This window comes from Monodelphis domestica, chromosome 4 (genome assembly GCF_027887165.1).
Source record: "Monodelphis domestica isolate mMonDom1 chromosome 4, mMonDom1.pri, whole genome shotgun sequence".
Taxonomy (NCBI): domain Eukaryota; kingdom Metazoa; phylum Chordata; class Mammalia; order Didelphimorphia; family Didelphidae; genus Monodelphis; species Monodelphis domestica.
The window spans coordinates 416,442,965-416,470,489 of record NC_077230.1 but is presented as its reverse complement, the minus strand read 5'-3'; the positions used below and the strand labels follow the sequence as shown (position 1 = coordinate 416,470,489).

The following is a 27,525-nucleotide window of genomic DNA, read 5'->3' as shown; positions in this document are numbered from 1 at the left end:
CTCATTGCCTTCAGGGAAAGTTTTCTTGCTGGTCTTTGGGTTTTGATATATTTCTTCAGTATTTCCTGTTTTGTGTAATGCATGTGTTCTCTGACTCATTCTTTGCTAGTTTGGCGCTTGCAAGGGAACTGAGGCCCGCCAGATGAGGGCTGGAAATGGGCTCAGTTCAGTGTATGGAAGGGACACTCTGTAGGCATCAGCCAGAGGCATTATTGACAAGTTCGCAAGATGGACCTGGTATGGGTGAGCCCAAAGCCTCAGAAATGGGTTACGGGTGACAAAGGAAAATGGAACAATATAGCCAACATTTATTGAATATCCATCGTGTGCTGGCACGGAAGTACAAGGTTTCGGCAAGGTGTACTCCCTGCCCTCAAGGAGGGATGGGACGCAAACACGGCAGTCACAGTACAGACATCACAGAAGTGCGGCGCAACGCTACCAAACTCAAACAAATGGGATACGGCCACCAGGACTACCCAAGGACCCCCGCTGACGGCGGATGGCTTCGTCTCTCCCGAAGCATCATCTAGGTTTGGGCCGGCTTTTTCTTCAGGTCGCCAAATGGTCCCCAGTTCCATTTTGGGCGGCACTCGGGGGTGTCGTAGGTCGTCGGAGACTTCTAGAGCGAGGTGCCAGCCGAGATCAGGAGGAAGCTGGTCAACAACTGGGGAAAGCTCTCTGAAGGGTGGCATTGAATGGGCTGAGAAAAAACATGGCACACTCGAAGCACAAAGAGCTCAGGGACGGGGCTGGGGGCGGGGCCGAGGGCCGGAAGGGGAAGCTTATGACGGAAGGCTGGAAAGGAAGGGGGTGTCCGGCTGCAGAAGAGCCTGCATGCCAGGGTGGGAGTCTGCGCAGCTGCGACTTACAAAGAGGAGGCTCTTTACCGGCGCTACTTTACTACTGCGCGGAGATGAGACGAAGTCACAATGGCGACCTGATGGAGCCCTTCACAATATTGTCTAACTTTTGTAATGGAAGGAAAGGCTCAATTTCAGCGAGAGGGCTGTTGGAACTAAAGATGGAGAGTGTGTGGTGGGGGGTCAGCATCCCGGCTCATGGATCCCCCAAAATCTACACATGGGACCCCGGCAAAGAACCCCCATCTGGTGCGTAAGAAGCGGGCTGGACTTTGGGCCCACAGCCAGCAGGGGGCGCCGTCAGATTAATTCGAATGGATGATTTACGAGTGTGATTAGGACTGAGAAAGCAGCCAAGGAGTTGGCCACCCGAGGGGGGGGGGGGGGCTGATGATGTAGGCGGGGCTCACTAAGGCCCGCCCTCTTCTTACCCAGCCACCCAGGCGGGAGGGCGGGATTACACAGTCCTGGAGGAGGCCACCCAGAGAGACCCTCAGCCAAGTGGACTGTCCTCTATACCCTCTACCGGCTCCGAGTAGAGTCATGGCAGGAGGGGCCTCACAGGTCATCCAGTCCAACCAGTCCTTTCTAGAGCATCATCCTCCACAAGTAGTCATCCCTCTGGCTTCTGCTTGATGACCTTCCAGCATGGGGAACTCACTACCTGTAGAAGCAGCCTCATTCGCTTTTAGAGAGCTCTAATTATGAGAAAGTGTTTTCCTTACATAGAGCAGAAATGTACCTCTTCACCTTCCAGGCACTGGTCCTTATAGAAGGAATGAAAGCCTCAGAGCTTGTCCCTTCTTCTCCAATGAAGAGACCAAAGCAGCTTCTCCCCGACTCTTGGTCTGGGCTATCAGCGCATTTCTGTGTTTCCAGGATGCTGCTTCCAACTATCTCTCCTCCATGTCTGTCTGCCCAGGAATCAAGGGCGGCCAGAGGAGCCAGCCTCAAGTCCCGTCTTCCTCCCACACTGGCTGGCTGGCTGGGGAGCCCCTGGTAAATCAATTAATCTCTGAGTGCTCTAAGCAACTCTCCAGAGTGCCTCACTCTGCTGATTATATCAGGACTCTTTCTATACTGATGAAATCACAGGACCAGACCAAAAACATTTTTTCTACACTAGCAAAGGACAACTAGGGGAAAGACCCTGTGTCCGTGTGTTCCCATTTGATACTTGCAACAACCCTGTGAAGTAGGTACTGTTGCTATTACCCCTATCTGACATAGGGGGAAACTGAGGCTAAGAGCTCAAACTCCGGTCTGCCTGAGTCCAAATCCAACATCCTAGCCTCTGCATCACCTAAGGAAGATAAAATCAGAGCTGTGGCTCCATCCTCCACTGTGAAGAGGCCCAGTGGCCTCACAGGTGATGGCTTGACTCTAGAGCGAGTGGGATTTCAGCCTCACTCTCTCAGACTCATCCAAATCCAGTGGCAAGTCAATGACAACCAGGGCAAGGGAAACAGAAGCCCTAAATGGCGCCAGCATGAAGCTAAAGCTCTCCGATGTTCGCTCAAGGCGAGGGAGAAGTGGGCTAAGCCATTCCCTCCCTTCTGGGAGGACTGAGATCCAGCCTATCTAGTAATGGCTCCCATTTAAACATCAATGGATCCTCATGAGATCTCATGGAGGATGGGGGTGAGGAACGACTCAATACCTGCCAAGGGGGCAGAATCACCCGCCCTTCTGGGAAGCCTCATTCAGGTCTCTAACTGGAAAGGGGAGAATTCACTTTGGCCTCATCATGAAGAGTTTTCAAACAATGAGAGCCTCTCCAAGAATGGAATGAGCTGTTTTAGGAAGTCACGACCTCCCTTTCATCAGAAAGATTCAAGCAGAAAATGGATAACTGCCAATCCGGGATGTAGCAGGGGGATTCCTACAAGGGGGCATCCAGGATCCCTTGGGTTAGACGATTTTAATGAAGGAAAATATTACTTTTGCTAACTCAGACTCCCCCCCTCCCCTCACCCAGTATATATCAAGGATCCATTTTCTGGGTTCTCTGGCGAAATCAGCTCTGTGAAGAGTCACGTGTGGCCCTGCCTAACCAAGGAAATTTACCTGAAGGATGTGCTTCCGACATCACTAACTTGTCTTATGGTCTTGGGAAATTCAGTAGCCTTATTCATCTTAACGGTAAAAGGGGACAATAGTACGAGCCTTAGGGACTTCCTCTGATTCTGGGAAGGCGACAAACGAAATCACCGAAGTGATAGGTGGAAAACCGTCGATTTGAGATCTGGATCGAAAAGATGTTTGGAAGGAGAAGATCTCTCCCACATGATCTCAATGAAGAATGCACTTCTAAACATGGCTCCCGGGGACCTGACTGTACATGAAGTGGGACAGATGTGATCCAGAGGGTTCAAGAGGAGAATCCAACCTTCTCTCCCCCTCCCCCTTTCCTTTCTCTCTTCCCCCCATGTCTTCCCCTTCATCTCTCCCTCCCTCCCCATCTTCCCTCTCCATCTCCCCCCACCCTTCCCTCCCACCACAGCCTGAGGCAGGGAGGTGCTCATGTCCTGGACTTGATCCAAGGTTCCTTCCCCCCAACACCAGGTGCCAAGTTTACTTCATGCCCTGGATATCTCCAGGGCCTCCCATACCCATCCATACCTCTCGCCACTCTTGTCAAGTTTCTGAGTCAAACTGCCTGCTAAATGGGCTTTGGATGCTGGGACTTCACCCAGGTCTCCACCTTCCTGGCTAGACAGCCAGGAAACTAGGCTCTGGAGGGATGCCCCAGCTAGAGGTCTAAGTCGTTTCCTTCTAGGACAAGCCCTGATCCCTAGAAACACCAACCCATATTTTGACTCTTGGGAGCTAGCCGGGGCTGGGAGTGAAGGGGAAGGCAAACAGAGCCAGGTCTTTGGGAGTCAGCTGTCAACCAGGGTTTCTCCAGCTGAGAGTTTGTCTGGGGGACATTGTCTCCTCAGGAGGGGCTCAACTCTCCGAGGATCTCCGAAATGGGCTTCATTAGAGGAAATCCAGCAGCTTCAGTCACACTTGTAATCCAGGGCCATGCAGGTTAGCCAAGAGACCCTGAAAGATACAAAGGATCCAAGGTGAGCACTGGCAGGTAATGAGGGTGTGATCCTACGTGAGCACCCCCAGGGCTCCTAGAGCGGGCACAGTCCTACGAGAAGATCCAGGGAGCACCATACAGTTACACTAGCACCCAAGCTCCCTGCCCAGTCTTTTCCACACCTAGCCCAGTGCCCTCTCCCTCCTCCCAATGTGTGCTGAATTGAGCTATGGCCCTAGGCCATTCCTCATAGCAAAGGGGCATGGTCATAGGGGAGGAGGATTGATGAGATGGAAGTTGGATGAAGGCAGGGCTGGAGGATGAGGGGTGAGGGACAGAGCCAGATGGATAAAAGAAGGCATTGAGGATCAGGATTACTGCTGTCCAGAGCATTCCCATCTTCCCCGTCCCTCACCCTCACGACCAAAGTGTTATCCTTGACTCTTCACTCTGTTCCCCTCCAAATCCAATCAGCTGTCAAAGCCTGCCACGGCTCACCTATATTATAGTTGGTCACTTTTCCTTCCTCCAATCAGGTGACCAATGGCCTGGTCAACGAAGGGGCAGGGTTTATGGTGGAAGCCCTTGGCCCCGAGCCTCACTGTGGAGGTTCTTTTAGTCCTGGGATGAGTTGATCCCAGCAGGGCCTGCTCTCATGGAATGCTCACACAAACTGAGCCACTATACTATTGCCCTGAAGAGATGACATCAGACTCTTTCTAACCTCCCTCCCATAAATATTTCCCCCTTTCCCTCCGTCACGAGCCAGGAGATCCAAGTTCCAGTCATGCCGTTCTCATCCTCGTTCCCTGATGATGGGAAGGTACTACCACATTTCTTCGACTTGCTAGATCCCAGGGAGATACCTCAGCATGTGAGCAGGTTGGATAATGGGGGCAGTTTTCGTCTATAGTTGCATCAACTTTCCACTATTTTCTAGCAGCAGCCCATTTGGGTATGGACACATTTATTTATACAGGCCTTCATTACAGCAGCCAGGACATTCCAAAGCACTGACTGACTACATTTGCTGGCCAAGTTCAAGTTTAAGTGCTCTGGGTCAAGTCTGCTGCTAGGGTTACTGTCGGCTCACGTCTAAATGCGTTTGTCCTCAGTGTCATTAACTTTTCCACTGGAGCCTTGAAGTCCTTAGCTGGAGACAGAGGTGACTTTCTGCTTGAGTTCTCCTCTAGTCTGCCATGAATTGTAGCTGAGATGTTAAATCTCTTTGGCCAGCTAGAGCAGCCAGCACAGCTATCTCCTGCCAGAGGGATATCCAGAACTAGGATGAGGAGTCACTCAGTGTAATGGGGAGCTTCTCAACAGAGGACTGAGAGTGTAGGAAACAAAACAGAACCCTTAGCAAGAAACGCACTGGAAATCAGGGTAGTCTGGAATTGGGGACAGGAAGTCAAGTATCGAGAATAAGACACTCTTCTATTTTCATCCAAGCCCCAGCCCCTAACTCCAGAGAGTCTAGGCAGCCTCATGACAAGGGGGATCCCTGCAAATTTCTTACAAAGGCCACACACACCTAGCAGAAGCAGCTTACTCATAATCAAATAAAATATTTTGATGATCTGTCCATGTGCAGAATTATATGTCAAATAATAAGAGGAAATGTCAATTTTTCTTTCTTGATCTCTCCTTTTTCACTCTCTAGATTCTTGGCAAATATGGGAGACATACCTTCTTGCAAAGCAAAAACATATAGGAGAAAAAGCGAGGAAAAAAAGGGAATTGAGAGCAAAGGTGGGTCAAGGGATCATGTGCCCCTATTCTCCTTAGAACTTATTCCAAAAAAACTGGGAAAGCAAAAAAGAAGAGAGCGAGAAAAGCATGTTCTGAAACCTAGAGAAGAGGAGAGTTACCAAAGGGGTTTGAAAGGCAATGAAGTTTTCAGTCTTTTGTCAGGTCATGTGTGTGTGGTGTGCTTTTAAAATCAAATGCATGCCTGGGCATTGAGGATTAGCCAAGTTAAGTAGAAAAGAAAAAGTCAAGGGATGGGTAGGCAATAAATGATTCATTTCATATTACTTTAACTTCCACCACAGATGTTACTTAATTGTTTCAACAGAGATTTCTTTTTCTTTCTTTCTTTTTTTTCCTTTGGGGTGGAGAGAAAGAAGTTAAAAATTTGGTGATCGATATAGAAACCAGCACTAACCACCAGGAGGTAACTAACATGCATTATGGGGAGGGTGAAACACAGGGTTCAAATTAGCCTTTAAAAAAAAATACTCAATTCCCCCTCCTGTGACAATTTGTCATTTGAACATCTACCAAAGTGTGTCTGAATAAACACATTTTCATTACATACCTAGGATTACTTTTCAGTGTGAAGTTTTTGATGCTTGGTGAGGGCTGCACGCCTACTGAAAGTATTCCCGCATTCACTACATGCATAGGGTTTCTCTCCAGTATGAATTCTCTGATGCTGAGTAAGGAATGTGCTGCGGCTGAAGGATTTCCCACATTCAAAGCACTCATATGGTTTTTCTCCAGTGTGAGTTCTCTGGTGGTAAAAAAGAGATGACCTCTGGCTGAAGGTTTTCCCACATTCACTGCACTCATAGGGCTTCTCTCCAGTATGAGTTTGCTGATGACGAGTAAGGAATGTACTCCGGCTAAAGGCTTTCCCACATTTACTGCATTCATAGGGTTTCTCTCCAGTATGAATTCTCTGATGTTCTGTAAGAGATGAGTTTTGACTGAATGCTTTCCCACATACACTGCATAAATAGGGTTTCTCACCTGTATGGGTTCTATTATGTTTGGTAAGGCATGTGCTCCGGCTAAAGGTCTTCCCACATTCATTACACTCATAGGGTTTTTCACCAGTATGAGTTTTCTGATGTTGAGAGAGGATTGAGAAATACTTAAAGATTTTCCCACAATCATTGCATTCATAGGATTTCCCTCCAGTTTTAATTCTCTGCTTTTCAGGATGGGATGAGCTTTGGCCAAAGACTTTCCTCAATTCGCTGTTTTCATGGGATTTTTCTTCAGTGTGAAGTTTCTGGTGTTGGGTAAGGCAGGTACTCCTGATAAAGGCTTTTCCACATTCAGTACATTCATAAGGTTTCTCTCCAGTATGAGTTTTCCGATGCTGAATAAGAGCTGAGTAGAAGTGGAAGCCTTTTCCACATTCTCGGCATTCATAGGGTTTCTCTTCTGTATGCATTTTCTGATGTTGAGTAAGAGCTGAGCAGTATCTGAAGGCTTTCCCACATTCTGTACATTCATAGGGTTTCTCTCCAGTATGAATTCTTTGATGTTCAATAATATATGTGCTTCGACTGAAGGTTTTCCCACATTCACTACATTCATAGGGCTTTTCTCCAGTATGTGTTTGCTTATGTTGAGTGAGGGATGCATGGTAACTGAAGGCTTTCCCACATTCATTGCATTTATAGGGTTTCTCTCCAGTATGAGTCCTCTGGTGGTAATATAGGGATGAATTCTGGCTGAAAGCTTTCCCACATTCATTACATTCATAGGGCTTCTCTCCAGTGTGAGTTCTCTGATGCTGGGTAAGGCACGTGCTGTGGCTGAAGGCTTTCCCACATTCATTACATTCATAGGGCTTCTCTCCAGTGTGAATCCGAAGGTGCCGAATAAGGGCTGAGCAATAACTGAAGGATTTCTCACATTCATGACATTTATAAGGTTTCTCTATATTGTGAATGATCTGATGCCGAATAAGGGTTGAGCTATCACTAAAGATCTTCCCACATTCATCGCATTCGTAGGGTTTCTCTCCAGTATGGATTCTCTGATGTACAGTAAGGCATGTGTTCTGGCTGAAGGTCTTCCCACATGCACCACATTCAAAGGGCTTCTCTCCAGTGTGAATTCTCCGATGTCGAATAAAAGCAGAGAAGTAATTAAAGGCTTTTCTACATTCACTACATTCATAGAGTTTCTCCTGGCTTCTTTTCTTTTTTCTCTTCAACATACCTTCACACTGACTGGTTACTCTCAACTTGGAGTTCAAGGGACTATCCCTTGTGGGTTTTTCCATTACTGGCCCCTGAAGGGACCTTTTTTTAGATGTGCCTTTCTTTGAAGAAGACTTTACCTTGCCCTCAGTTTGGGTGCTCTGGTCTGAAAGAAATGAAAAAGAAAAACATTCTCTTTTCCCTGTGCTTAGAGAACAGAACAACAGAAATAAAGCATAAAATACTGCCTAGGAGAAATCTTTCACAGATGTCAAAGGCAGCCCTGCATTTTAGGGAATAGGAAAAGTGGGATAAAAACAATTAGTAGAGAGAAGGGAAAGAGTGTTAAATCAAACCATGAAAAGGGACTATGTAGGAGAGTGTGAAAAGTTAATAGGCTCCAGGACCAAGAACTGAAAGGGATCTCAGAAGCCCCTTCATTTCACAGGTGAGGAAACTGAGACCTAGGGAAGATAAGTGACTTATCCAAGGTCACCCAGGCAATGTTAGGGGACAATAAAGAGATAGGCTAAAGCCAGACCAAGAACATATGGATCAATGGTAGGTTTTGACCTTAATTTTGACCTTTCACTTTGTTGTCCATTATGGTCTGACCATACACTGGGACTACATCCTGTCCTAGCAGGCATTCAATAAAGGGCTTCCTGGCCAAGGCAGAGATTCTTCAATTTCAAGGTCTTCTAGTTAGGAATGTCTCATGGGAGCTGACCTTATTACTCATCTGCTCTCTGATCTTTAGTTTCCATGTATTTCCTTGTTTCAGTCAGCCTACTGGTCCTGGAGCTTCCCAGCTTAAGATTACTTCCTTTCACATGTTCTATTGTCTAGCCAAACTGGAACATGAGAGTGTAACCAGACATTTTGGCAAGATTTTCAGTGAAACAACAAGAGGGATTTCCTTTAACCCGTAGTGAGCTAGAACTTTAAATTAGGCCAGAATGTTTCATCTCACCCCACCCCACCCCCAACATTTTGGCAAATGGAATTTTTATGGCTCTTGGCTATTCGGGAAATTTTTATTCAGTTAGGAATGATCTATCCCCTTTGTTTAATCTCCTTCTCATCTTTTATTAATGTCAGAAATCTTATTTTAGCCAGAGTTATAATTTCTCTTCCTCTAAACCTTTTCATAAAAGATTTTATGAAAAATCAACTACATCTGAAATAAGCATTTGGCTATGAACCACTTATTATTCAACACTGTGACTGTACCAAATTGAAAATAAGGACTGGTCACAGAAAATTAATCAGTGGGTGCAGAGGGGCATTTAAAAATTATTTTTGTTTAAAATGTCACAGAAATCTGTGTCCAGTGATAAATTTCAGCACACATACATGGACTCATATTTAAACATTTATAAAAATGTTTTTTAATTTAAAATTTTATTAAATTATTATTATTAATTAAAATCATTTTAAAATTATTATTTATTTTTATTTATTATTAATATAACATATTATTAATATTAATATATTAATAAATTAAATTAAAAAATTTAAAAATATTAAACATTTAAAAATAGTACTATTCTCTTGGAATAAAATATAGAATAGCAAAAAGAAATGAAAGTGGGACTAATGGATGTAGTAGAACTATGATCATTTTTGTGCCTGGTGAGGTGTTTTTAAAAAGTTACAGATCAAATTAACACATTTTTTATCTTCTTAAAAATATGTGCACCTGGAGCAAGGTAGCTCAGTGGATAGAGAGCCAGGCCTAGAGACTAGAGGTCTTGGGTTTCACTTCTGGTCATAGGAACTTACTGTGTGACCCTTGGAACTAATACTTGGTATTGATTGTAAGACAGAAGTTAAGAGTTTTATATATATATATGTATATATGTATGTATGTAGGTAGGTTTGTATGTAACGACTATGTAATTGGAAATCTTGTGCCTTTGAACTACATTTCCCAGGAGCCCACTGACTTCCTGTCATTATGAACTGACATAGACAGGGGGATAAATAAGGCGGCCTTCCATGGCTAGCTCTCTTTCCTTCCTGGGTGGGGACACTGGTGGAGCAGGCTGTTTGAGCAGGTAGATTAGCCATGGGCACATGGTTTTATTTTGTTACTTCAAGTGATTATTAATGAACTTTATAAAATATAATATTTGAAGTTATTGTATATTAAATTTAACTTTTACACTACTGAAACTATAAATCTCTCTCGTAAAGTCCAGCTCCCCAAGTCTCCTCATTCTGCCAGTTCTGTAGCCCTCTATCAGACACCAAGCACACATCAGGGCCCTTTTCTATCATCCAGGCCATATTCCCTGTGCTTCTTCGCTACTCTAACAGGCCAAATGTGAGCAATGAGGGAGTGCTTGGGCTTTGTTCTGAAGGATAAGATGGGGTGAGGAGGGGATGAAGTATCCCAGTGTCTTAATTTTTACATGTGTAATGATTTGCTTGTGAAGGACCAAAGACGTATTTTTGGCTAACTGTGAAGACAGAGAAGGCTACGGAACCCCCAAAATTCAATAGAGCTGTGTTTGGACTTAAGAGGACCTGGGTCCGAATCTCAGTTTTGCTACTGGCTGACTTTGTCGTCTTGGGCATGTCACTTTACCTGCCTTGGCCTCAATGGTCTCATCTGTAAAATAGAGGGGGGCTAGGTTGGATGGCCTTGGAGGCCCTTCTGATTCCCAAAGTTGACTCATGCCAGCTAAGTGCAGAGAGGCCCATCTCAGTGCCCAAGCCTGAGCACCAGGTACCAGCTGTGGACACTGCCACTCAGTGACTGGCAGCTAAAACGTACAGGGCTGTGGATCCAAATCCGTGGAGACAGTACCCATGCTCTGAGGCCTTCACATGGAGACGTCCAAGGCCTTCGAAGTCCAGGGCCCAGGAGAGAGCCTGGAACACAGTAGGCACTTAATCCTTGTTGATTGGTTAGTACTTACTGGTGTATATATACATACATATATATAGTTGATATATAATATATATATCACCCAATCAACAAACATTTATTAAGCATGTACTATGTGCCAGGCTCCAGGGATATGAGTTCAATGAATGACTCAATCCCAGGAGCAAAGAGCTTCTGTTCCAATGAGGGCTTGGGGAGAGACAAGTAGAGCAAATGCAGGGAGAACAGAGTAAAGAAAGACAAATACAAGCAGTTAAAGTAGGTCCCTGGGGTGGGAGGGGGCAGGGCAGATTCACAGGAGCTGGGATGGGGCAGGAGAGGCTTCCTACAGACAATCCAATTATGGGGACTTGGGATGAGTCCATTTACTGAAGTAGATGCGGAGATCTTCCCAGAGGAGCCCAAACCTGAAGGATGGGCAATAGGAGGCAGAAAGGAGGACGTGTCCTTCTGGGGGCCCTGAGTGACTGTAGCAGGGGTCCTCCACCTGGGATCTATGAACTCCTGACCAGAAGGCTCGAGAGAATCCAGGACACAAAAAGACCAGAAGATACAAATTAGGGGAAGGATCGATGGAGGGCTTGTGCTGGGGGAGAATGGAGACAAGGCCAGAAGGCTGGGTTGGGGCCAGCCTTAAGAGGCTAGGGAGGCTGGCTTTACCCTCCTGGCCAAAGGGAACCATGGGAGAGCTCTGAGTAGGTAACTGACAGGACCCACGTAATGCTCTGGCCACCTCCACTTAAGGTCCCCTCTGGGGCCGGCCTCCTTGTGGCTTCCAAACGGCCCGAGTCCAGGGGAGCCCGAGCCTCTGGGAGGATCTGTGGAGCCGTGACAGTGCTGAGGAGGCTCCTCCCCAACAGGGTCTCTTGGTGATGATGAATCTCTCAGTCACAGCAGTCCTGGAAAGCTAGTGGCCAAGTTAGGAAGGGGCTGTGATCAGTGCAGGCAATGCCATGAAATTGTGAATTTCAAGTGCAGAAGTAGAAGCAAGGTCCTGTGGGGGATATAACAAAGTTAGGAACGGGAGGGCCAAGACGCATACAGAGGTGGGAGGGCTAGCCATCAGAAACGAAGAAGCAGACAGGAAAGCAAAGGAAGGAGGTCAATCCAGGAGGTCAGAAGCCAAGCAAACATTAGACATCCCTGACCTCTTGAGAAAACATTGAAACTGAAGGAACTCGGTCCCAGACGAGAACAGAACGGATCTCAAGGTGTGGGGGGGTGGGAGTGGGGGAAGGGGTGAGTCACAGGAGGGAGATGACTAACTGATCGCTCCCGGATCAACATGTCTACGGCAGCCCTGGCACTCCCTAGCCAGCTAGCCTTTCAAGAATTTGCCACCTGGCTGATCTCCACTCACCTGGACAGGTGTCTTTTAGTACCTTTGTCTTGTCACTTCCCTGTAGATCCAGTAGCCATGGCTCTTTCTTTTGTTCCAAATGATAGATGACATTAGGTTCGGATACCACAAGTCCTGCTCATGGGAAAAGAGACCCCCATTACTTGCCAGTAAGCTTGTTTCTCTAAAGTTGTATCAGTTCTGTTAAAGGGGGGGGGGGCTTTTGTTGGACACAGGAGTTCTTCAAAAGATTTCTTCATCTCTGAGTATTCAGAACATGTGACCTGTCATAGGCATGGCTAAGCTCCAAGAGCCCCGGTGCCCCTAGATGTGCTTATGGGATGTCTCTACTTCCTGATCCTGCCTGAGGATCAGAGGAAGAAAAAAACTTTTAGAAGAATCTTTAGCCTAGTACTTGGGGAGAAGGAAAGCTCTGACCTGACTGGGGCTGGGGGTGTCTTCAGAAAAACAAGCTTACCAAAAAGTAACAGGGATTACCAAAAGATGGGTAGATTTGTCTCTCGTAGCAAGCACATCATGTAATTAAGAAGCTGGATCCCAAGGACGTGTGCAGTGAGGTTAAGAATAGCTGCTCTACTGAGCACGTCCTACCAGGAGAAAAAAAAAACACATGAACCTTTAATGGAATGGAGGCTACTCAAGCATCCCTGACAAAAAGACCAGAGCTGAAGAGGGACCAGAAAATATTGACACGAGGCCAGAGAAACTTGAGAAGGTAAAGGTATGTGAGTAGCTGGAAGGATCTGTAGCATAAAGTGCTAACATTCCAACTGGGGGAGAAGAAACAGGTGTCCTTTGAGAACCTTAATGCCTTCAAAAGGTACTGTGGAAACAGAAAAACAGAGGTGGGGAGTGATGTGCATTTAAGTGTTTGAAGAAGAAAAATAGAAGGGAGTGTAAAAGGAATACACTAGTGTAGAAAGGAGAAAGAAAGGGATGGAACTTGCTACTTCTCATAATTGGGATGTGTAAGAAAAAGTATGGAAACACGGAAAAAGAAGTGGGAGGAATGGACTTTAGATAAACCTCACTCTTATCTGAAGTGGACAAAGGAGGACTGGACACACAGTAAGTGAGTCTGGGGTAGAAACACATCAAACTCAGTAGGGAAATAAGGAGGGATGGGCTCAGGGGAATTAAGAGATTCTCAGTCAGAGACCAGGCCTGAAGACACTTTATTATGAAAAAAGAGAGGGGGGAAAAAACCTGCAAAGTAAACAGTAGAGACCCATGGGACTGATGCCATAGTTAATCTGTGCCAAACTGTGTGTCCCAGAATTTATAAAAAGAAAAATATGTTCCCCTTCCTTGGAAGACTTGTCCAGAAAGGAAGGTTCTTACATACCAGCTGGTCCATTGAAAATGATGTTATATTGTAGACAAAGGTCAGATACAAATGAAGGGAAGTACTTTTGGTGAGATCGGAGGCAAGCTTTGGCTGATAAAATTCTGATGCTGGTGACTTATAAGGTTCACTTGTAGTTATCTAAAAGTATGCAGAGTGCATGGGAGCCTACCATAAGGACCTGATATCTCACTGTGCTTTCTTTATTCTGAGTTTCTCTGTCTCTGTCTCTGTCTCTCTGTCTGTCTCTCTGTCTGTCTGTCTCTGTCTCTGTCTCTCTCTGCCGCTCTCTCTCTCTCCCTCTCTCTCTCTTTCTCTCCCTCTCTCTCTCTCTCTCCCTCTCTGTCTCTCTCTGCCGCTCTCTCTCTCCCTCTCTCTCTGTCTCTCTCTCTGTCTCTCTGTTTCTGTTTCTGTCTCTGTCTCTGTCTCTCTCTTTCTCTCCTCAGGTTTCTTGAGAAGTGGCAGAGTTCACTGCAGTTTAGCCTAGGGGTTATTTGCTGGGCTGGGCTGGCTCTTGGTCTCCTGCCTCAGGAGAATACTGTCCTCTGGTTCAAGGGGATCTGACTTTAGGTGTATGTCTATATGCAGTGACTCAGGTGCCACTATTTCATTGCCTTTTTCAACGGTTGCCCAAGTTTAATGGTTGAGGGAACAGGGACAGCAAAGTCTGCCTACTGTCACCTCACAAGGGTCTTGCAGGGCACCGTGGCACACTCCTCTGATCCCAACCACCAGGGAGGCTCTCTTGAGCCTGGAAGTTCTGAGCTGCAGTGGGCTAAGCTGACCATATATTAGGCATCTATCTGGTAAACCCCCTGAGAGCTATAGTAAGGGCAAACCCCTCCAGGTCAGAAATGAAGCAGGTCAAAAGCCCCCATGATGATCAGGCCTGGGAGGAGCCACCAAACTTCCAGCCTGAGTAAAATGAGGAGACTCAGGCTCAAAACAACAAAAATAGGGAGCTTTGATGTTTGTCCTTTGGTTTCCCCAACAGTCATAAATGAAGTTTAATGGCCCGTTGATCAGCGGTGATGGAGGAAGTGGGGATGTGTTACCTGGTGGAAGCTTGATCCAAAGCCGTGGCGTGTCCTCCAACCTATGAGAATGCATTCCCAGATGGAAAGAAAGCTGACATGGGGGAGTATACCGTGGGAGATGACACAGGAGTTTCCCCTTCTCTGAACTGTTCTGTGTTAAAGGGGTCCCACAGAAGATGAACAGTGGTACAGAGTTCAGGGCTTGGAACAGGTCGGGTCAAATGATGTTGTCTCTTGTGTGGTGTGAACAGGGAAGGCCATTAAGCAGCCCCAGAAGGCGAGGTGGTGGCCCGCTGACCTTTGAGTAAGTAATTTCTCATGGGTCACTATCGCTATGACCTGGACTGCAGAGCCGCAAAGGAGACTCTTTTCCCTTGAGTCGGAGCTCCATCTTTGTCTTCATTTCTCTCCAGGCTGTACTCCTGACTCTGAACTTTCTCTACCAAGCCCACAAGCCAAGGACCTTCATCTCTTCCCTTCCCACCCGCCTCTCCATTTTTAGCTTCTCCCGTTGTTGTCTTTGCCCATTAGACTATAAGCTCCATGAGGGCAGGGCCTGTCTTTCTTTCTGCTTGTATTTGTATTGCCATTGCTCAGCACCAAACCTGGCACATCGTAAATGTAGAAAAGATGCCTGGAGAATTCCTCTCAATTCTATTCCAGAGATAAAATGTGCCAGGGTTTAATTGTGCATGAGGAGATACCTCATGTGACAGGAAGGTCCAACGATCCCTCTTCTAAATGTCTAGGGAGAGCAGATGAGAGAATGGGAAAGAAGGCCCTAGGAAATGGTCCCGTGCCATACAAACAGGAAGGATTACCACAGGAGGAAAGGTGAGAAAGGGGGTCATGGCAGGGAAGCTAGACCATAAGAATCTCAAGTATCCATGGAAACTGTAAGAGCACAGACAGGCTAAGGGGGAGACAATGGAAAACAGAAATGGTAGCTCCTTTCCTAGAAGTGGGACTGCGTGACATTCAGTCTCTTGGTCAAGGGCATGTCCAAATTAAATTCCTTTCCCTTCTCCCCAAAATAGCCATGGCAGATTTTTATCAGAGACCTTATTTTCAAAGACAAACAACTCATTACTACCAGAAGCCCAAGTTTCTTACGGTCCCTAGAAGGGGGTGGGAAAAGGGTGCCTCATTTTTGAAGGACCACAGAAGATGGGAGTTAGAGCCTGAGTCTCTTCAGAAAAGGTGGGGGTTCCTGTTTCTATAGCGGGTTAGAGTTTGGAGACTAGAGGCCTCTCTTCCCTGAGGTCACCTTTGGTTCTAGAGGTGGATGGGCTGATTTTCCATCTGCCCTGATGAAAAGGCAGATGAAACTGCCCTTAAAGGAGACCCGGAGGGACCAAAAGTATGATCATAAAAGCTAGAGGGTGATTATATCCTATTTCTTTAGGATTCTCTCATGGTTTCTCTTAGGATTCTCTAGCCATGTGTTTATCCATCGTTCATGAGAAACAGATCTCTGTGTCTGGGCAAGGCTCAACATTCCCTAGGTCTGTGTTGGCAAACCTATGGCACATGTGCCGGAGGGGGTTGCTCTGTCCCCCTCTCCACATGCACCTGAAGACATTTCTCATATGATCCTTTCCTCTGCCCAGCAGTTCAATGGGAGCACTTCCTCCCTCCCCTGTCTGGGGTAAGGAGGTGGCTCACATTCAGAGTGAGGGTGCAGTTTGGGCATTCTGTCCCTAAAAGGTTGACCATCACTGCTCTAGGTCTATACCTCTAACCTCTCTGCCCTGAGGAGAAAGAATGGGAGCAGAAGGTAAACAGAGTTCATTTTTAGAAGGCTGATTTCAACACCAAAAAAAGTCTATTCCTCTAAAAGAGGTACATTTCCTAGTGGGCAGAAACAGAGGAGAAGGGATAAATCTATTAATGATTGAGAGGAAGAAGCTAGGTGCCTCACTGGATCGAGGGCCAGGCTTAGAGATGGGAGGTCCTGGGTTCAAATCTGACACAAATTAGACACTTCCTAGCTGGGTGACCCTGGGCAAGTCACTTAACCTCCATTGCCTATCCCTTACCACTCTTCTGCCTTGGAACTAATACACAATATTGATTCTAATTCAGAAGGGAAGGGTTTAAAAAAAAAACACTAGAAGAGAAAAGCCAGGAAAAGTCTGTAAGAGTAATCAGTGTATCCACAACAAATCCCCAATATAATGCAGCCAGCCTCTGCACAAAGACCACCAGAGAGGGCCCCTCATCTCTCAGGGCCATCGCTTTCTCTGGGCTAGTGCTCTCCCTGCTAAGAAGCTGTTCTTGACCTCAAGTCTAATTGGCCTGATGCTTCCAAGCATGGCTCCTGGCTCTGGTCTCTGGGGCCCAAAAGAACCCACTTAGCCCTGCTCTCCTTTGTCCCCCAGACAGGCCTTCAAACAGCTGAGCACAGCTCTCGTGGCCCCTCCTGCTCCCCCTTTTTCTTCTCCAGGCTAACCAAGCCCAGTTCCCTCAGCTCACCCTCCTTTGCCAGCCACTCAAGGCTCTTCCTCATGTTAGCTGCCCTCCTCTGGGAGCCCAGATGGAGGCAGGAGGTAGCAGGAATCAAGGAGGATAAGCCCCCACCATCACCTGGACCAGAGCCTCAGAGTTCTATCCCTGAGTCCTTAACCCAAGAGGCCCGGCTCTCCAAACCCTTGGAACTGCTTCCATTCCAGCCCCCAGAGCCATCATTGAGAGGGGCCCACTTCCTTCATCCCCAATAGCAACGGCTGCAGAAGAGCCCTGGGAGGGGCAGCACCCCCACACCCCCAGCCCTGCTCTCAGCCAGCCTTCAGAACCATCCTCCGGAGAAAGGGCCCCACCAAGTGCCACTCATGGCAGAGGGGAGCTTCGGCCTAGCTGGAGCAGCAAGGTGCCCTGAAAGGGAGATGGGGGAAGGGGAGTAGCCGGGGCTCAGGGGATGGAGAGCCAGGCCTGGAGACGGGAGGTTCTGGGTTCAAATCTGGCCTCCTAGCTGTGTGACCCTGGGCAAGTTACTTGACCCCCATTGCCTAGCCCTTACTGCTCTTCTGCCTTGGAACCAATACAGTATCAATTCTAAGGCAGAAGGTGAGGAGTTCAAAATAAAAAAGAATGGAGACAGGAGGTAGCGTGTGCCAGGCAAGACAAACTAACCCCTCCACCTTGGACACTACATCCCCACAGACCCTGGTGGAAACGGGCCAAGGTCCTGAAGCCGAGAGCGCCGGCCCTGCCCCTGACCGTGGGGCCTCTTTTGCAGGCCGAGGACTTTCTGGATTGTCTATTTGCACCCAGTGATTCTTAAGCGCCTCATGCGTTCATTCATTCATTCGTGGGGCCTGCTTTAAGCCAGATGGCCTTTGTGGAGTGGCGAGGGGAGTCCTAAAGGGCTGGACGGGGCTGCGGACATGCTTATGCTCTGACTCTCCCTCGACCAGGCAACAGGGGAGAAGAAGGAAGATCTGGCCTGACGTTAGCTGTGGGGGATCAAGGAATGGCCCAGTGCCTCAGTTTCTTGATCTGGAAAACAGGGATACAAATGCCAGACCTGACCCAGATCTCACTGGCGGATGGGGAGCAGCACTGGGTGAAGCTTCAAGTACTAAACAGGTGTGCACTAGTCATTGCACTGTCCTCCTGTGCTGCAGAGGAAGGCTCCCACAGTGACCCCTGGGACCCAAGAGAGCGTTGGGACATGGAGGGGCGTGGGGTGGCGCCTGATCCTAACTCTCGCATGGAGCCTGGGACAGCGTGGATCCACCCCTGGGACAAGTCCACAGGCCGGTGGGATGGGAGCTTACATGAAGAGAAGGGCAGCTCCTGGACAAGGGAGCGAAGGTCCCCTGGCACGCCAGCCTCCCTCACACACTATGTGCTCCTGCACCGGCCCGCTGACTCAGAAGACCTAGAGAAGCTGGGGAGTGGCCAGAGGAGGGCTACCTGGTGGAGGAGGGCCGGAAGGGAAGATCCGCTGAAGGAACGAGGATTGGTAAAGATGGGGCGGGGAATGCGGCTGAGATTTGGAAGGGCTTCTCTGAAGTGGGCAGAGGACACACACATACACACACATCACGCATAGTCTGGGCTACAAATACACCCACCTTAGTGTCAGCTGGTCTGCTGGACTCCCAGCATTCCAGGGGGCAGAACTGGGAATGATGGGTAAAAATGAGAGAGGTTTGATTTTGGGGAAAGTAGAAGCTGCCCCACCATGGAATGGGCCTCTGCCTCCCAGGCTGGCCCAGCCTTTGTTGGGGATGAAGGAGGGACGGATGGGTACGGATGGCCCCCGGCTCCCAGCCAACTCAGGCATGTTGGGATCTGCCCTTTGGAGGGCCTCAGGGGACCGGGGACAGAGGGAGAGCTCCCCACCGTGGCCAGGCCAGCCACACGCCATTCCCTCCGGCCCAGAGCTTGGCCATCTGGGCTGGGGAGAGGGAGCTGCCCCAGAGCTCCTTGGCCCCAAGCCTGGGTTCTGAGGGGGCCCCAAAGCACTCCGCAGGGGAGTCATTATCACATGCTCTGGATCTTGCCAGGGCCTCCCCAAGATTAGGAGTGCACTTGGCCCAGCCTCCCAGGAGGCCCTCATGAGATAGCCTCTGAAGAAGCACAAGGAAGCTTCCCCTCCCGACTCCACAAAGTCAAGAAGAGTACAAGGGACAGGGGGCAGCCGGGTAGCTCAGTGGATGGAGAGCCAGGCCTAGAGACGGGAGGTCTTGGGTTCAAATCTGGCCTCAGACACTTCCCAGCTGTGTGACCCTGGGCAAGTCACTTGACCCCCATTGCCTAGCCCTGACCACTTTTCTGCCTTGGAACCGATCCACAGTATTGATTCCAAGACTGAAGGGAAGGGTTAAAAAAAAGAGAGAGTGAACAAGTGCCAGAAGTGGCCTCTCTCTGGTCCCCCAAAGCAGGCAGCTGGGGGTGCAGTGGACAGAGCTCTGGGCCTGCACACAGCTAGACCTTCCCCAGCTGCGGTTCCCTGGGAAAATCCGCCTCCTCTCTTGGCCTCAGTTTCCTCCTTTGTAAAAGGGGAATAATAAGGGCCCCTCCACGATATGCATAGAAAGCTCCCTGCGAGCGTTCCTGCCTTGCCACCAAACCCAGCTGCGTTCTGACCAGAACGGTCAGCGCCTTCCAGACCCGCTTCCGAGGGCCGCTGCGCCGGCCTTCCTTACCCAGGGACACCAGGTTCCCGTAGTTCTCCAGCATCACGTCCCGGTACAGGTCCCTCTGGGCAGGGCCCAGCTGCCTCCACTCCTCCTGGGTGAAGTCCACGGCCACATCCTGGAACGTCACGGGCTCCTGAAATACAGAGACGTTCCTGGGGCGGCCTCCACCTTCCTCCGCCTCCTGCCCCAAATACGCGCCAGCGTCCGCCAGAGCCTCCAGGACTCTCTCGGGCAAGGTCCGGGGAGGACAAGGGCAGGCCAGCAAGGAAGCGGGCCGGTGGCCTCAGGAGACCCCTGGCCTGGGCCTCGAAGGCCCTCCAGAAGCCGGCTCCAACCTCCCTTCCCTGCCTGCTTTCTTGTCCCACGGCCAGCCTTCATGCACAGCCTCCAGTCCTGCGGCGACTGGCCCAGGAGCATTCTGAATCGACCCAACGGGCGCGTACCGTGTGGGAGTCGCTGTGCCAGGAGAGGGGAGCCAGAGGGCGGGGGGACACACTACGGGTGGATGCAACCCAAGGAAATGGCGTTAAGCTGGGGGAGGAAGGGGAGGAATTGCCCATCAGGGGAGGCTCCGTGAGGAGGGGGCCGGACGCTGAGCCCCCAGGGGAGAAGGGACTCGGCTCGGGTGAGGTAACGGGACAGAGAGGAGAGCGAGCCTGCACAAATGAGGAGAGAGCGGATTCCAGGCCCCTGGGACAGCCTGGACAAAGGCACCTGGCGGAACGCAGAGGGAAGGCAGGCAGGAAGGGGCCCAGTCACAAAGGGCTCTCAATGCGCAACGGAGGAATTGGCGTTTGACCCCGGGACAATGGGGAGCCACAGAGGCTCCTTGAGGACAGCACCAGGATCAGGGCGATTCTGGCTGCTGGGGGGCCGAACGGGACAGACGAAGGAGAAATCTGGAGCATCCAGGAGCCTAAGCAAGAAGGGGCAGAGGGAAGGAGAAGGGGCCGAGAGAAGCCTGGAAAGAGCAGGGGACGGGGAGGGACGGCCGAGGATGATGAAGAAGATGGCCCGAGCGCAAGTGAAAAGAGGAAGACGATGGGATCCATCTTGGACGGGGGGGCCACAAGGCAGGACGGCCAGGTGGGGGCTCCCGCAAGCAGCCGGCGCTCAGGAGACCAAGGAGGGCTGGAGTCTGCCCAGAGATGACAGCAGCCCGTGGGAGCCGTGACATCCGTAAGGGAGGACGAGGAAGGCAGGGCCAAAAAGGATCAGATACAAGCTCTGCCTGGCCCGCGTGGCCCTCCTCCCTCCCCGAGAGCCGCATTTCGGCACGCTGGCCCCTTGGCTGCTCCTCGTGTCTGCAGACAGGCTCCGGGCATCGTCCCTCCCCGTCCCTGGTGCTCAGACGGCTCTCCCTCCTCGTCCCTGCCGCCCGCTTCCCTGGCACCGTCCTTCGAGGCCAGGAAGGGATCCCGCCTTTTCCTGGGGGCCTTGGCTGACCCGCCTCCTCCGCGAATGACTTACAATTCATCTCATCTTTGTTTTTTCGTATGAAGGCCCTCAGATGTGGTCTCTCCCACCGCTGCTAGATTAGGAGCTCCTTGGGGGCAGGGCCTCTGTGCTGGCCCTTCTTTGTAAGCCCAGCGCCTGGTGTGCCCCCCGGGCTGAATAAATGTTTGCTAAGGGGCAGCTTAGTGATTGGCTCAGTGGGTGGAGAGCCAGACCTAGAGACGGGAGGTGGGTTCAAATCTGGCCTCCAACACTTCCCAGCTGTGTGACCCTGGGCAAGTCACTTGACCCCCCTGGCCTAGGCCTTACCACTCTTCTGCCTTGGAGCCAATACACAGTATTGATTCCGAGATGGAAGGTGAGTTTAAAACAATGCTTGCGGACAGTCTGACCAATGTATTCCAGGCTGTTCCCCAATCCTGGGATGCCCTCCCTCCTCACGGCCACCTCCCAGGAGCCCTTGCTTCCCTCAGATTCAGTCCCAGGCCATCTCCCGTATAAAGCCTTTCCCAGCTCCCCCCGTGGACGGAGTCCAGTCTCCGCCTCCAACATGGCTTTTATTTCCTTCTCTCTGTCCCTAGCAGCCCCCGTGCCATCTGAATGGCTGTCACCGAGGGCAGGACTGTTTGGCACCCCCCAGTGCCCAGCCCAGAGCCCGGCACACAGTAGAAGCCGAGCCAGAGTTTGAGGTATTGCTCGCTGACCAAACGTTGTGTGTCAAGGAAAGGCCTCCTGAGGGAGGCAGGAGCTGGGTGGAGAGAAGCCCCCGAGGAGGCCATTAGCTGCCAGGAAGGAAGTGGCCGCCATCGCCCAGGGGCCCCCCTCGCGTCCCTGACCGGGAACGGAGTCTTCCCTCGGCACTTCTGCTCACCTGGGACCTGGAGGCCAAGAACTCGGCTGACATTTCCTCCACCTCCTCTTCGGGGTTCCACTCCTCGTGGAAAGCGAGGTCCTGGGAAAGCAGATCTAGGAGAGAAGAGGAGGGCCGTGGGGTCAGAGAAGACCCACACGAGGAGGCCAGGGCCCCGCCCTGCTCCAGTCCAGCTCCCAGAACACGGCCACGTCGGATGAGCTCAAAGCCAAGTACCCCGGACGGTTCTAGGTGCCAAGGAAGCCAGAACGCTCTCCAGCCATTCCCACCGGCTAGCCCACCAGCACCTGGCCCAGGCACCAGCTTCCCGCGCCTGCCCTGGCCCTTGTTATTGCTTGCGGTGGCCCCGCCACTCATCCTGGGTCTTGTGCCTTTCTCCTGGCCTCAGGACCAAGCACAGCGAGTGCCTGGACCACGGGAGACGCGTCATAAACGCTCGTTTCATTGCCGGACCGTATTGTAGCCAATGAGCCGAGACATGCCCTTGGTTCTCCCCTCTCCAGGCCTTTGCTCGCAGGTCCTTCCTCCTCCCTGGATTGACCTCTCTCCCTGTGTTTGACAGTGATGAAAGTCCTGACCCCACATGGCCGGGCAGCCTCCTACAGACCCCACCTCCAGCGTGTGCCCGCTTCTAGACTGAGTCTTGGGACAGCGGGGGCTGTTTGGCATCTGAATTCTGTCTCTTTGGGGCAGCTAAGTAGCACAGTGGAGAGTGACAAGCCTGGAGTGAAGAGGCCCTCGGTTCAAAGGTGGCCTCCCAGACTTCTAGCTGAGTGACCCTGGGCAAGTCACTTCACCCCCATTGCCTAGCTCTTGACCGCTCTTCTGCCACAGAACTGATCCCAAGACAGAAGGTAAGGCTTACATTTTTTAAAATTCTGTCTGCCCCTAGTGCCTAACATGGTGCTCCTCACAAATCGGGCAGCACGTACGGCTTTCTGTTGAGTTCCAAAGGGCAGGATTTTCTAACAATGTCCAAAAATGTGTGGCGGTGTGTACCACCAATGTCCAAAAATGTGTGGCGGTGTGTACCACCGATGTCCAAACCAAAAATGTGTGGCGGTGTGTACCACCGATGTCCAAACCAAAAATGTGTGGAGGTGTGTACCACCGATGTCCAAACCAAAAATGTGTGGCGGTGTGTACCACCGATGTCCAAAAATGTGTGCCGGTGTGTACCACCAATGTCCAAACCAAAAATGTGTGGAGGTGTGTACCACCAATGTCCAAACCAAAAATGTGTGCCGGTGTGTACCACCAATGTCCAAAAATGTGTGGCGGTGTGTACCACCGATGTCCAAACCAAAAATGTGTGGCGGTGTGTACCACCGATGTCCAAAAATGTGTGGAGGTGTGTACCACCAATGTCCAAACCAAAAATGTGTGGAGGTGTGTACCACCGATGTCCAAAAATGTGTGCCAGTGTGTACCACCAATGTCCAAACCAAAAATGTGTGGAGGTGTGTACCACCGATGTCCAAAAATGTGTGCCGGTGTGTACCACCAATGTCCAAACCAAAAATGTGTGGAGGTGTGTACCACCGATGTCCAAAAATGTGTGGAGGTGTGTACCACCAATGTCCAAACCAAAAATGTGTGGCGGTGTGTACCACCGATGTCCAAAAATGTGTGGCAGTGTGTACCACCGATGTCCAAACCAAAAATGTGTGGAGGTGTGTACCACCAATGTCCAAACCAAAAATGTGTGGCGGTGTGTACCACCGATGTCCAAAAATGTGTGGCAGTGTGTACCACCGATGTCCAAAAATGTGTGGCGGTGTGTACCACCGATGTCCAAAAATGTGTGGCGGTGTGTACCACCGATGTCCAAAAATGTGTGGAGGTGTGTACCACCGATGTCCAAAAATGTGTGGAGGTGTGTACCACCAATGTCCAAACCAAAAATGTGTGGCGGTGTGTACCACCGATGTCCAAAAATGTGTGGCAGTGTGTACCACCGATGTCCAAACCAAAAATGTGTGGAGGTGTGTACCACCAATGTCCAAACCAAAAATGTGTGGCGGTGTGTACCACCGATGTCCAAAAATGTGTGGCAGTGTGTACCACCGATGTCCAAAAATGTGTGGCGGTGTGTACCACCGATGTCCAAAAATGTGTGGCGGTGTGTACCACCGATGTCCAAAAATGTGTGGAGGTGTGTACCACCGATGTCCAAAAATGTGTGGCGGCGGCGGTGTGTACCACTTGTGACCAGGGAGGTAGTGGCTCACTGGACACTCAAGGTCGGAAGTTCTAAGCCCTAGATGAGCTAATGCGGGTCAGCACTGAGGCTGGCACAATATAATTAGTGCCCAGAAATGGGGGTGGGGGTATAAAAATTAAATTAGTATCTAGTAATAAAAATATTATATTTTATGAGATTTATTAGGGATTATTAGAAATCAAGTATACAAAATAAAAACGACGTGCCCATGGCTGATTAGCCCATTCAAAATCCCAGCACTTAGCTTACCTGCTACATCATTGCAATGGAATGGAAGTGAGAGAGGGAAGTGTTACTGCCAGTTAAATACCAATTGTGATCTCACCTATGTAGAGACTCAGGTGAGATTATAGGGAATTCTGGGAAATACCATGGACTTCTGGGTATTGAAGTCTAGGGTTCAAAATCTCCATTTTTACAGGTGTGTGTGTGTGTATGTGCTTGCATGTGCAAGGTGGGGACCACCAGACTGCCTAAGGAGCAGTAGACCTTGTCAAAGCTTCCATGTGGATCAGCTGTGGCATTCAACCCATGAGTGGCTGCTGTGTGGACCTCCAGCATGGATGAGGCAGAGAGAGCCAATATTAAAAAAAAAAAAATTAGAAGGAGCTGCTGATTAAGGAGGTAGCTGGGTGGTGCAGTGGCCAGAGTGCTGGGCTAAAGTCAGGAAGATCTGAATTCAAATCCAACCCCAGACACTTACTAGATGTATGACCTTGGGCAAGTCACTTCACTCTGTGGGCCTCGGTTTCCACTGCCTGGCACTAGAAATATAGACTGGGACTAGAGGGCTCCTCTTGTTAGGGCCATTACAGGAGATTGGGGGGCAGGTTTTGACCTTTCCTCTGTCCTGGACCTTCTGGCCAGCCAGTTCGGTGAAGCCTCTGGACCTCTTCTCAGTCATGTTTTCCAATGCATTAAATCAAACAAAGCCCACAGGATCACAAAGAAAACCAACTAATTCGAAAGATGATCCTCAAAATATTCAGAGCCCTCCTGAAATGTCTCTGTGGCCTCCGAAGGGTTAAGAACCGCTGGGCTCACGTCCTCCGGGGACTCTCCCAAGCCCAAGAATAAACTACTCTCAAATTAAACGGTAACATGCCTTAGGCACCTCTTCATTTAATGAAGGAAAAGATTTCTGATCCCCCCCATGACTCATGGGATAAACGAGTAATTAACGTTCTGAGCTCTCGGAGAAATCAGCTCCTTTGCTGTCAAAGAATGTGGAAGGGCTCGGGGAGGGACCCGGGACAAGAAGTTTGGGGCAGAACATTACATCACTGGAGAGGAGCCATGGAAGGCCGCGGGTGGGAGATAGGAGGACTATTGGAAGGAATGAGGCCTCCTTGGCCTGGAGAAAAGATCTCAGGGCCAGGATAGTGTCTCAGGAAGAAGCAGGCTCAGCACTTGGCACAGGGCCCGGCACTTAAGGGTAGCTGTGTCCCTGACCCTTTTGTTTTTTAACCCTTTGTCTTAGCAATTCTAAGATAGAAGAACTGTAAAGGCTAGGCAATGGGGGTTAGGTGACTTGCCCAGGGTCACACAGCTAGAACTCTCTGAGGCCAGATTTGGACCTAAGCCTTCCCAACGCCAGGCCTGGCATTCTATCCCCTGAGCTACCTGGCTGCCCCATGAGCCCACTGCATTTCAAGGCCATGGAGAACTATGTCCAAGGACACTGTCCCACCATATCAAATGGTTGCCTCACTCTTTTCTTAGACATTTGTGTCTCTCTTCCCCACCAGTGTAAGTATTTGGCCTTGATTCAAGAAGACCTGGGTTCGAATTTTGACTCTAATATTTACTGGCTGTGTAATGCAAGTAAACATTTAAGGCAAGTCAAGTTCTTTTCTCTGAGTCTCAGTTTACAAAGGTGCAAAACGGAGATGATTGCGATCATCTCTACCTCATGGGGTTGCTGTGGGGCACGCAGGGCGCTCTGCAAACCTTATGGGGGACAAAGTGTTCTGGAGGTGTGGGGAGCCTCACCTTTCTTCTCCAGTAGCTGGGTCGGGGAGTCCTCCAGGAACAGCTCCTCCTCGCTGGGCTCCAGGTGCTGTAACTTCATCCAGGTCTCCACGTTGCCAAGCATGATGGTCAGGAACTGTTCCGCCCTTTCGTGCGGGTCTCCCAGATCTTCGGTGAGGCCTTGGCAGAAGGCATCGTAGTCTGTGTCAAAGTCCTCCCCCCCAGGGATGAATTCCTCTTCCTCGGGCATGTCGTCCATCACCTTCAGACTGAGGAGGCCGAAGTGCTCCTGGGGGCCCAGGACGTGGGAGTTCAGGGGGACGGCCATCCCCAAAGCCAAGGGCGGGTCTCCCCGGCTCTGTCTGGGGCTCTCAGCAAGGACCCAGGCCCCAGGGGCAGCGGGGGGAAGGGATCCCGCAGCTAGGTCGGCAGACACAGGAAGTAGGTGATCAAGACCCTGGAAGACAGAAAGGAACTCCTTAGGTGTCCAGCAGCAGCCTAGCAAGCAGGCACCTACCCCTGCCCACCCTGGCCAGAGGGGACTTTGTCATGCCAGGCCTCTCTCTGACCCCTTAGTTTCAGCCCTGCCCCCACCGTCAGAGCCGCTGCAATGGCCTTCGGCTGGGAGCCTTTCATTAAGGACAAATTCACACATGGAGTCCGGGGAGCTCTGCCGGAGCAGGCAGGGGGACGGAGCTCAGGAAGCAGGACCCCCTGGGTCTTCCTGCAGCACAGGGCTTCCCTTATATCCAGGAGGGCACGAGCACACAGTGACACCCACCCCTGCGCTCACTCATTCCTAAATACACCCCGATGCCCATTTAACCCCACACCCGCTGCCCGAGCACCTCTGCCACAAGCCGGGCACTGCCCTGGGTGCTGGGGATACAGACACAAATCAGGGTCTCTGGCACGAAGTCCCGGCACAAAGACACGCTGTCACTGACACAATTCCTGACATTGACACTGACACTGACATGGACACTGACAAGGATATTGACATTGACACTGACATTGACGGTGGCGCCTCCGGGGATCCTGGCACACGTGGGAAGGGAGGACCCTTCGCTGGGGCAGGGGCAGGGGCAGAGGCAGGGATCAGGCCCACAGTCTTGGGGGAGGGGAAAGGGCGGAGGGGGCGTGGCGGTGACGTAATGACAACAGGTTACATCAGTGACAGGGCGGGGCCACCTCATCTTCGCCATGGCCCCCAGAGAGAAGGATGGTGGGAAAGAGGTCAGGGACGGGGATGGGGATGAGAAGGGGTCAGAACCCCCCCAGCTCGGCCGCCTGGGTCCCGGGGGGCCGCAGTCACCTGACGCCGCGGGTCCGAGCCGACAAAGAGGACGCCGCTCAGGTTGGTCCGAGGCTGTGCCCACGC

The 27,525-nt window shown here is 50.4% G+C and overlaps 1 protein-coding gene across 6 annotated transcripts; it reads right to left on the bottom strand.

Annotated features, from left to right (window-relative positions):
• Positions 1–286: 286 nt before the first annotated feature.
• On the bottom strand, positions 287–27,525 carry LOC100017304 (zinc finger protein 420-like). 6 transcript variants are annotated; one of them, XM_056796072.1, is made up of 7 exons: positions 27,460–27,525; positions 26,166–26,601; positions 21,950–22,044; positions 19,630–19,756; positions 12,092–12,205; positions 6,215–8,001; positions 287–3,911 (listed from the first exon to the last, which is right to left on the bottom strand). In XM_056796072.1, exons 2-6 carry the CDS (start codon positions 26,470–26,472, stop codon positions 6,221–6,223), a joined length of 2,424 nt encoding a protein of 807 aa, XP_056652050.1. In that variant the 5' UTR covers positions 26,473–26,601; positions 27,460–27,525; the 3' UTR covers positions 287–3,911; positions 6,215–6,220. The 6 variants fall into 6 exon arrangements, 4 of the variants coding, with proteins under 4 accessions (XP_056652050.1, XP_007491946.2, XP_056652049.1 ...); XM_007491884.2 differs by lacking the exon at positions 27,460–27,525 and adding an exon at positions 27,158–27,407; XM_056796071.1 differs by lacking the exon at positions 27,460–27,525 and adding an exon at positions 26,993–27,146.

Excerpts from the sequence above, each read along its gene's own strand:
- LOC100017304 (XM_007491884.2), bottom strand. The coding sequence starts at position 27,349 with ATGGCGAAGATGAGGTGGCCCCGCCCTGTCACTGATGTAACCTGTTGT. Across the intron at positions 22,045-26,165 it reads CCAGCTACTGGAGAAGAAAG|ATCTGCTTTCCCAGGACCTC; the intron begins GTGAGGCTCCCC and ends CTTCTCTCCTAG. Across the intron at positions 8,002-12,091 it reads ACTAAAAGACACCTGTCCAG|ACCAGAGCACCCAAACTGAG; the intron begins GTGAGTGGAGAT and ends CATTTCTTTCAG.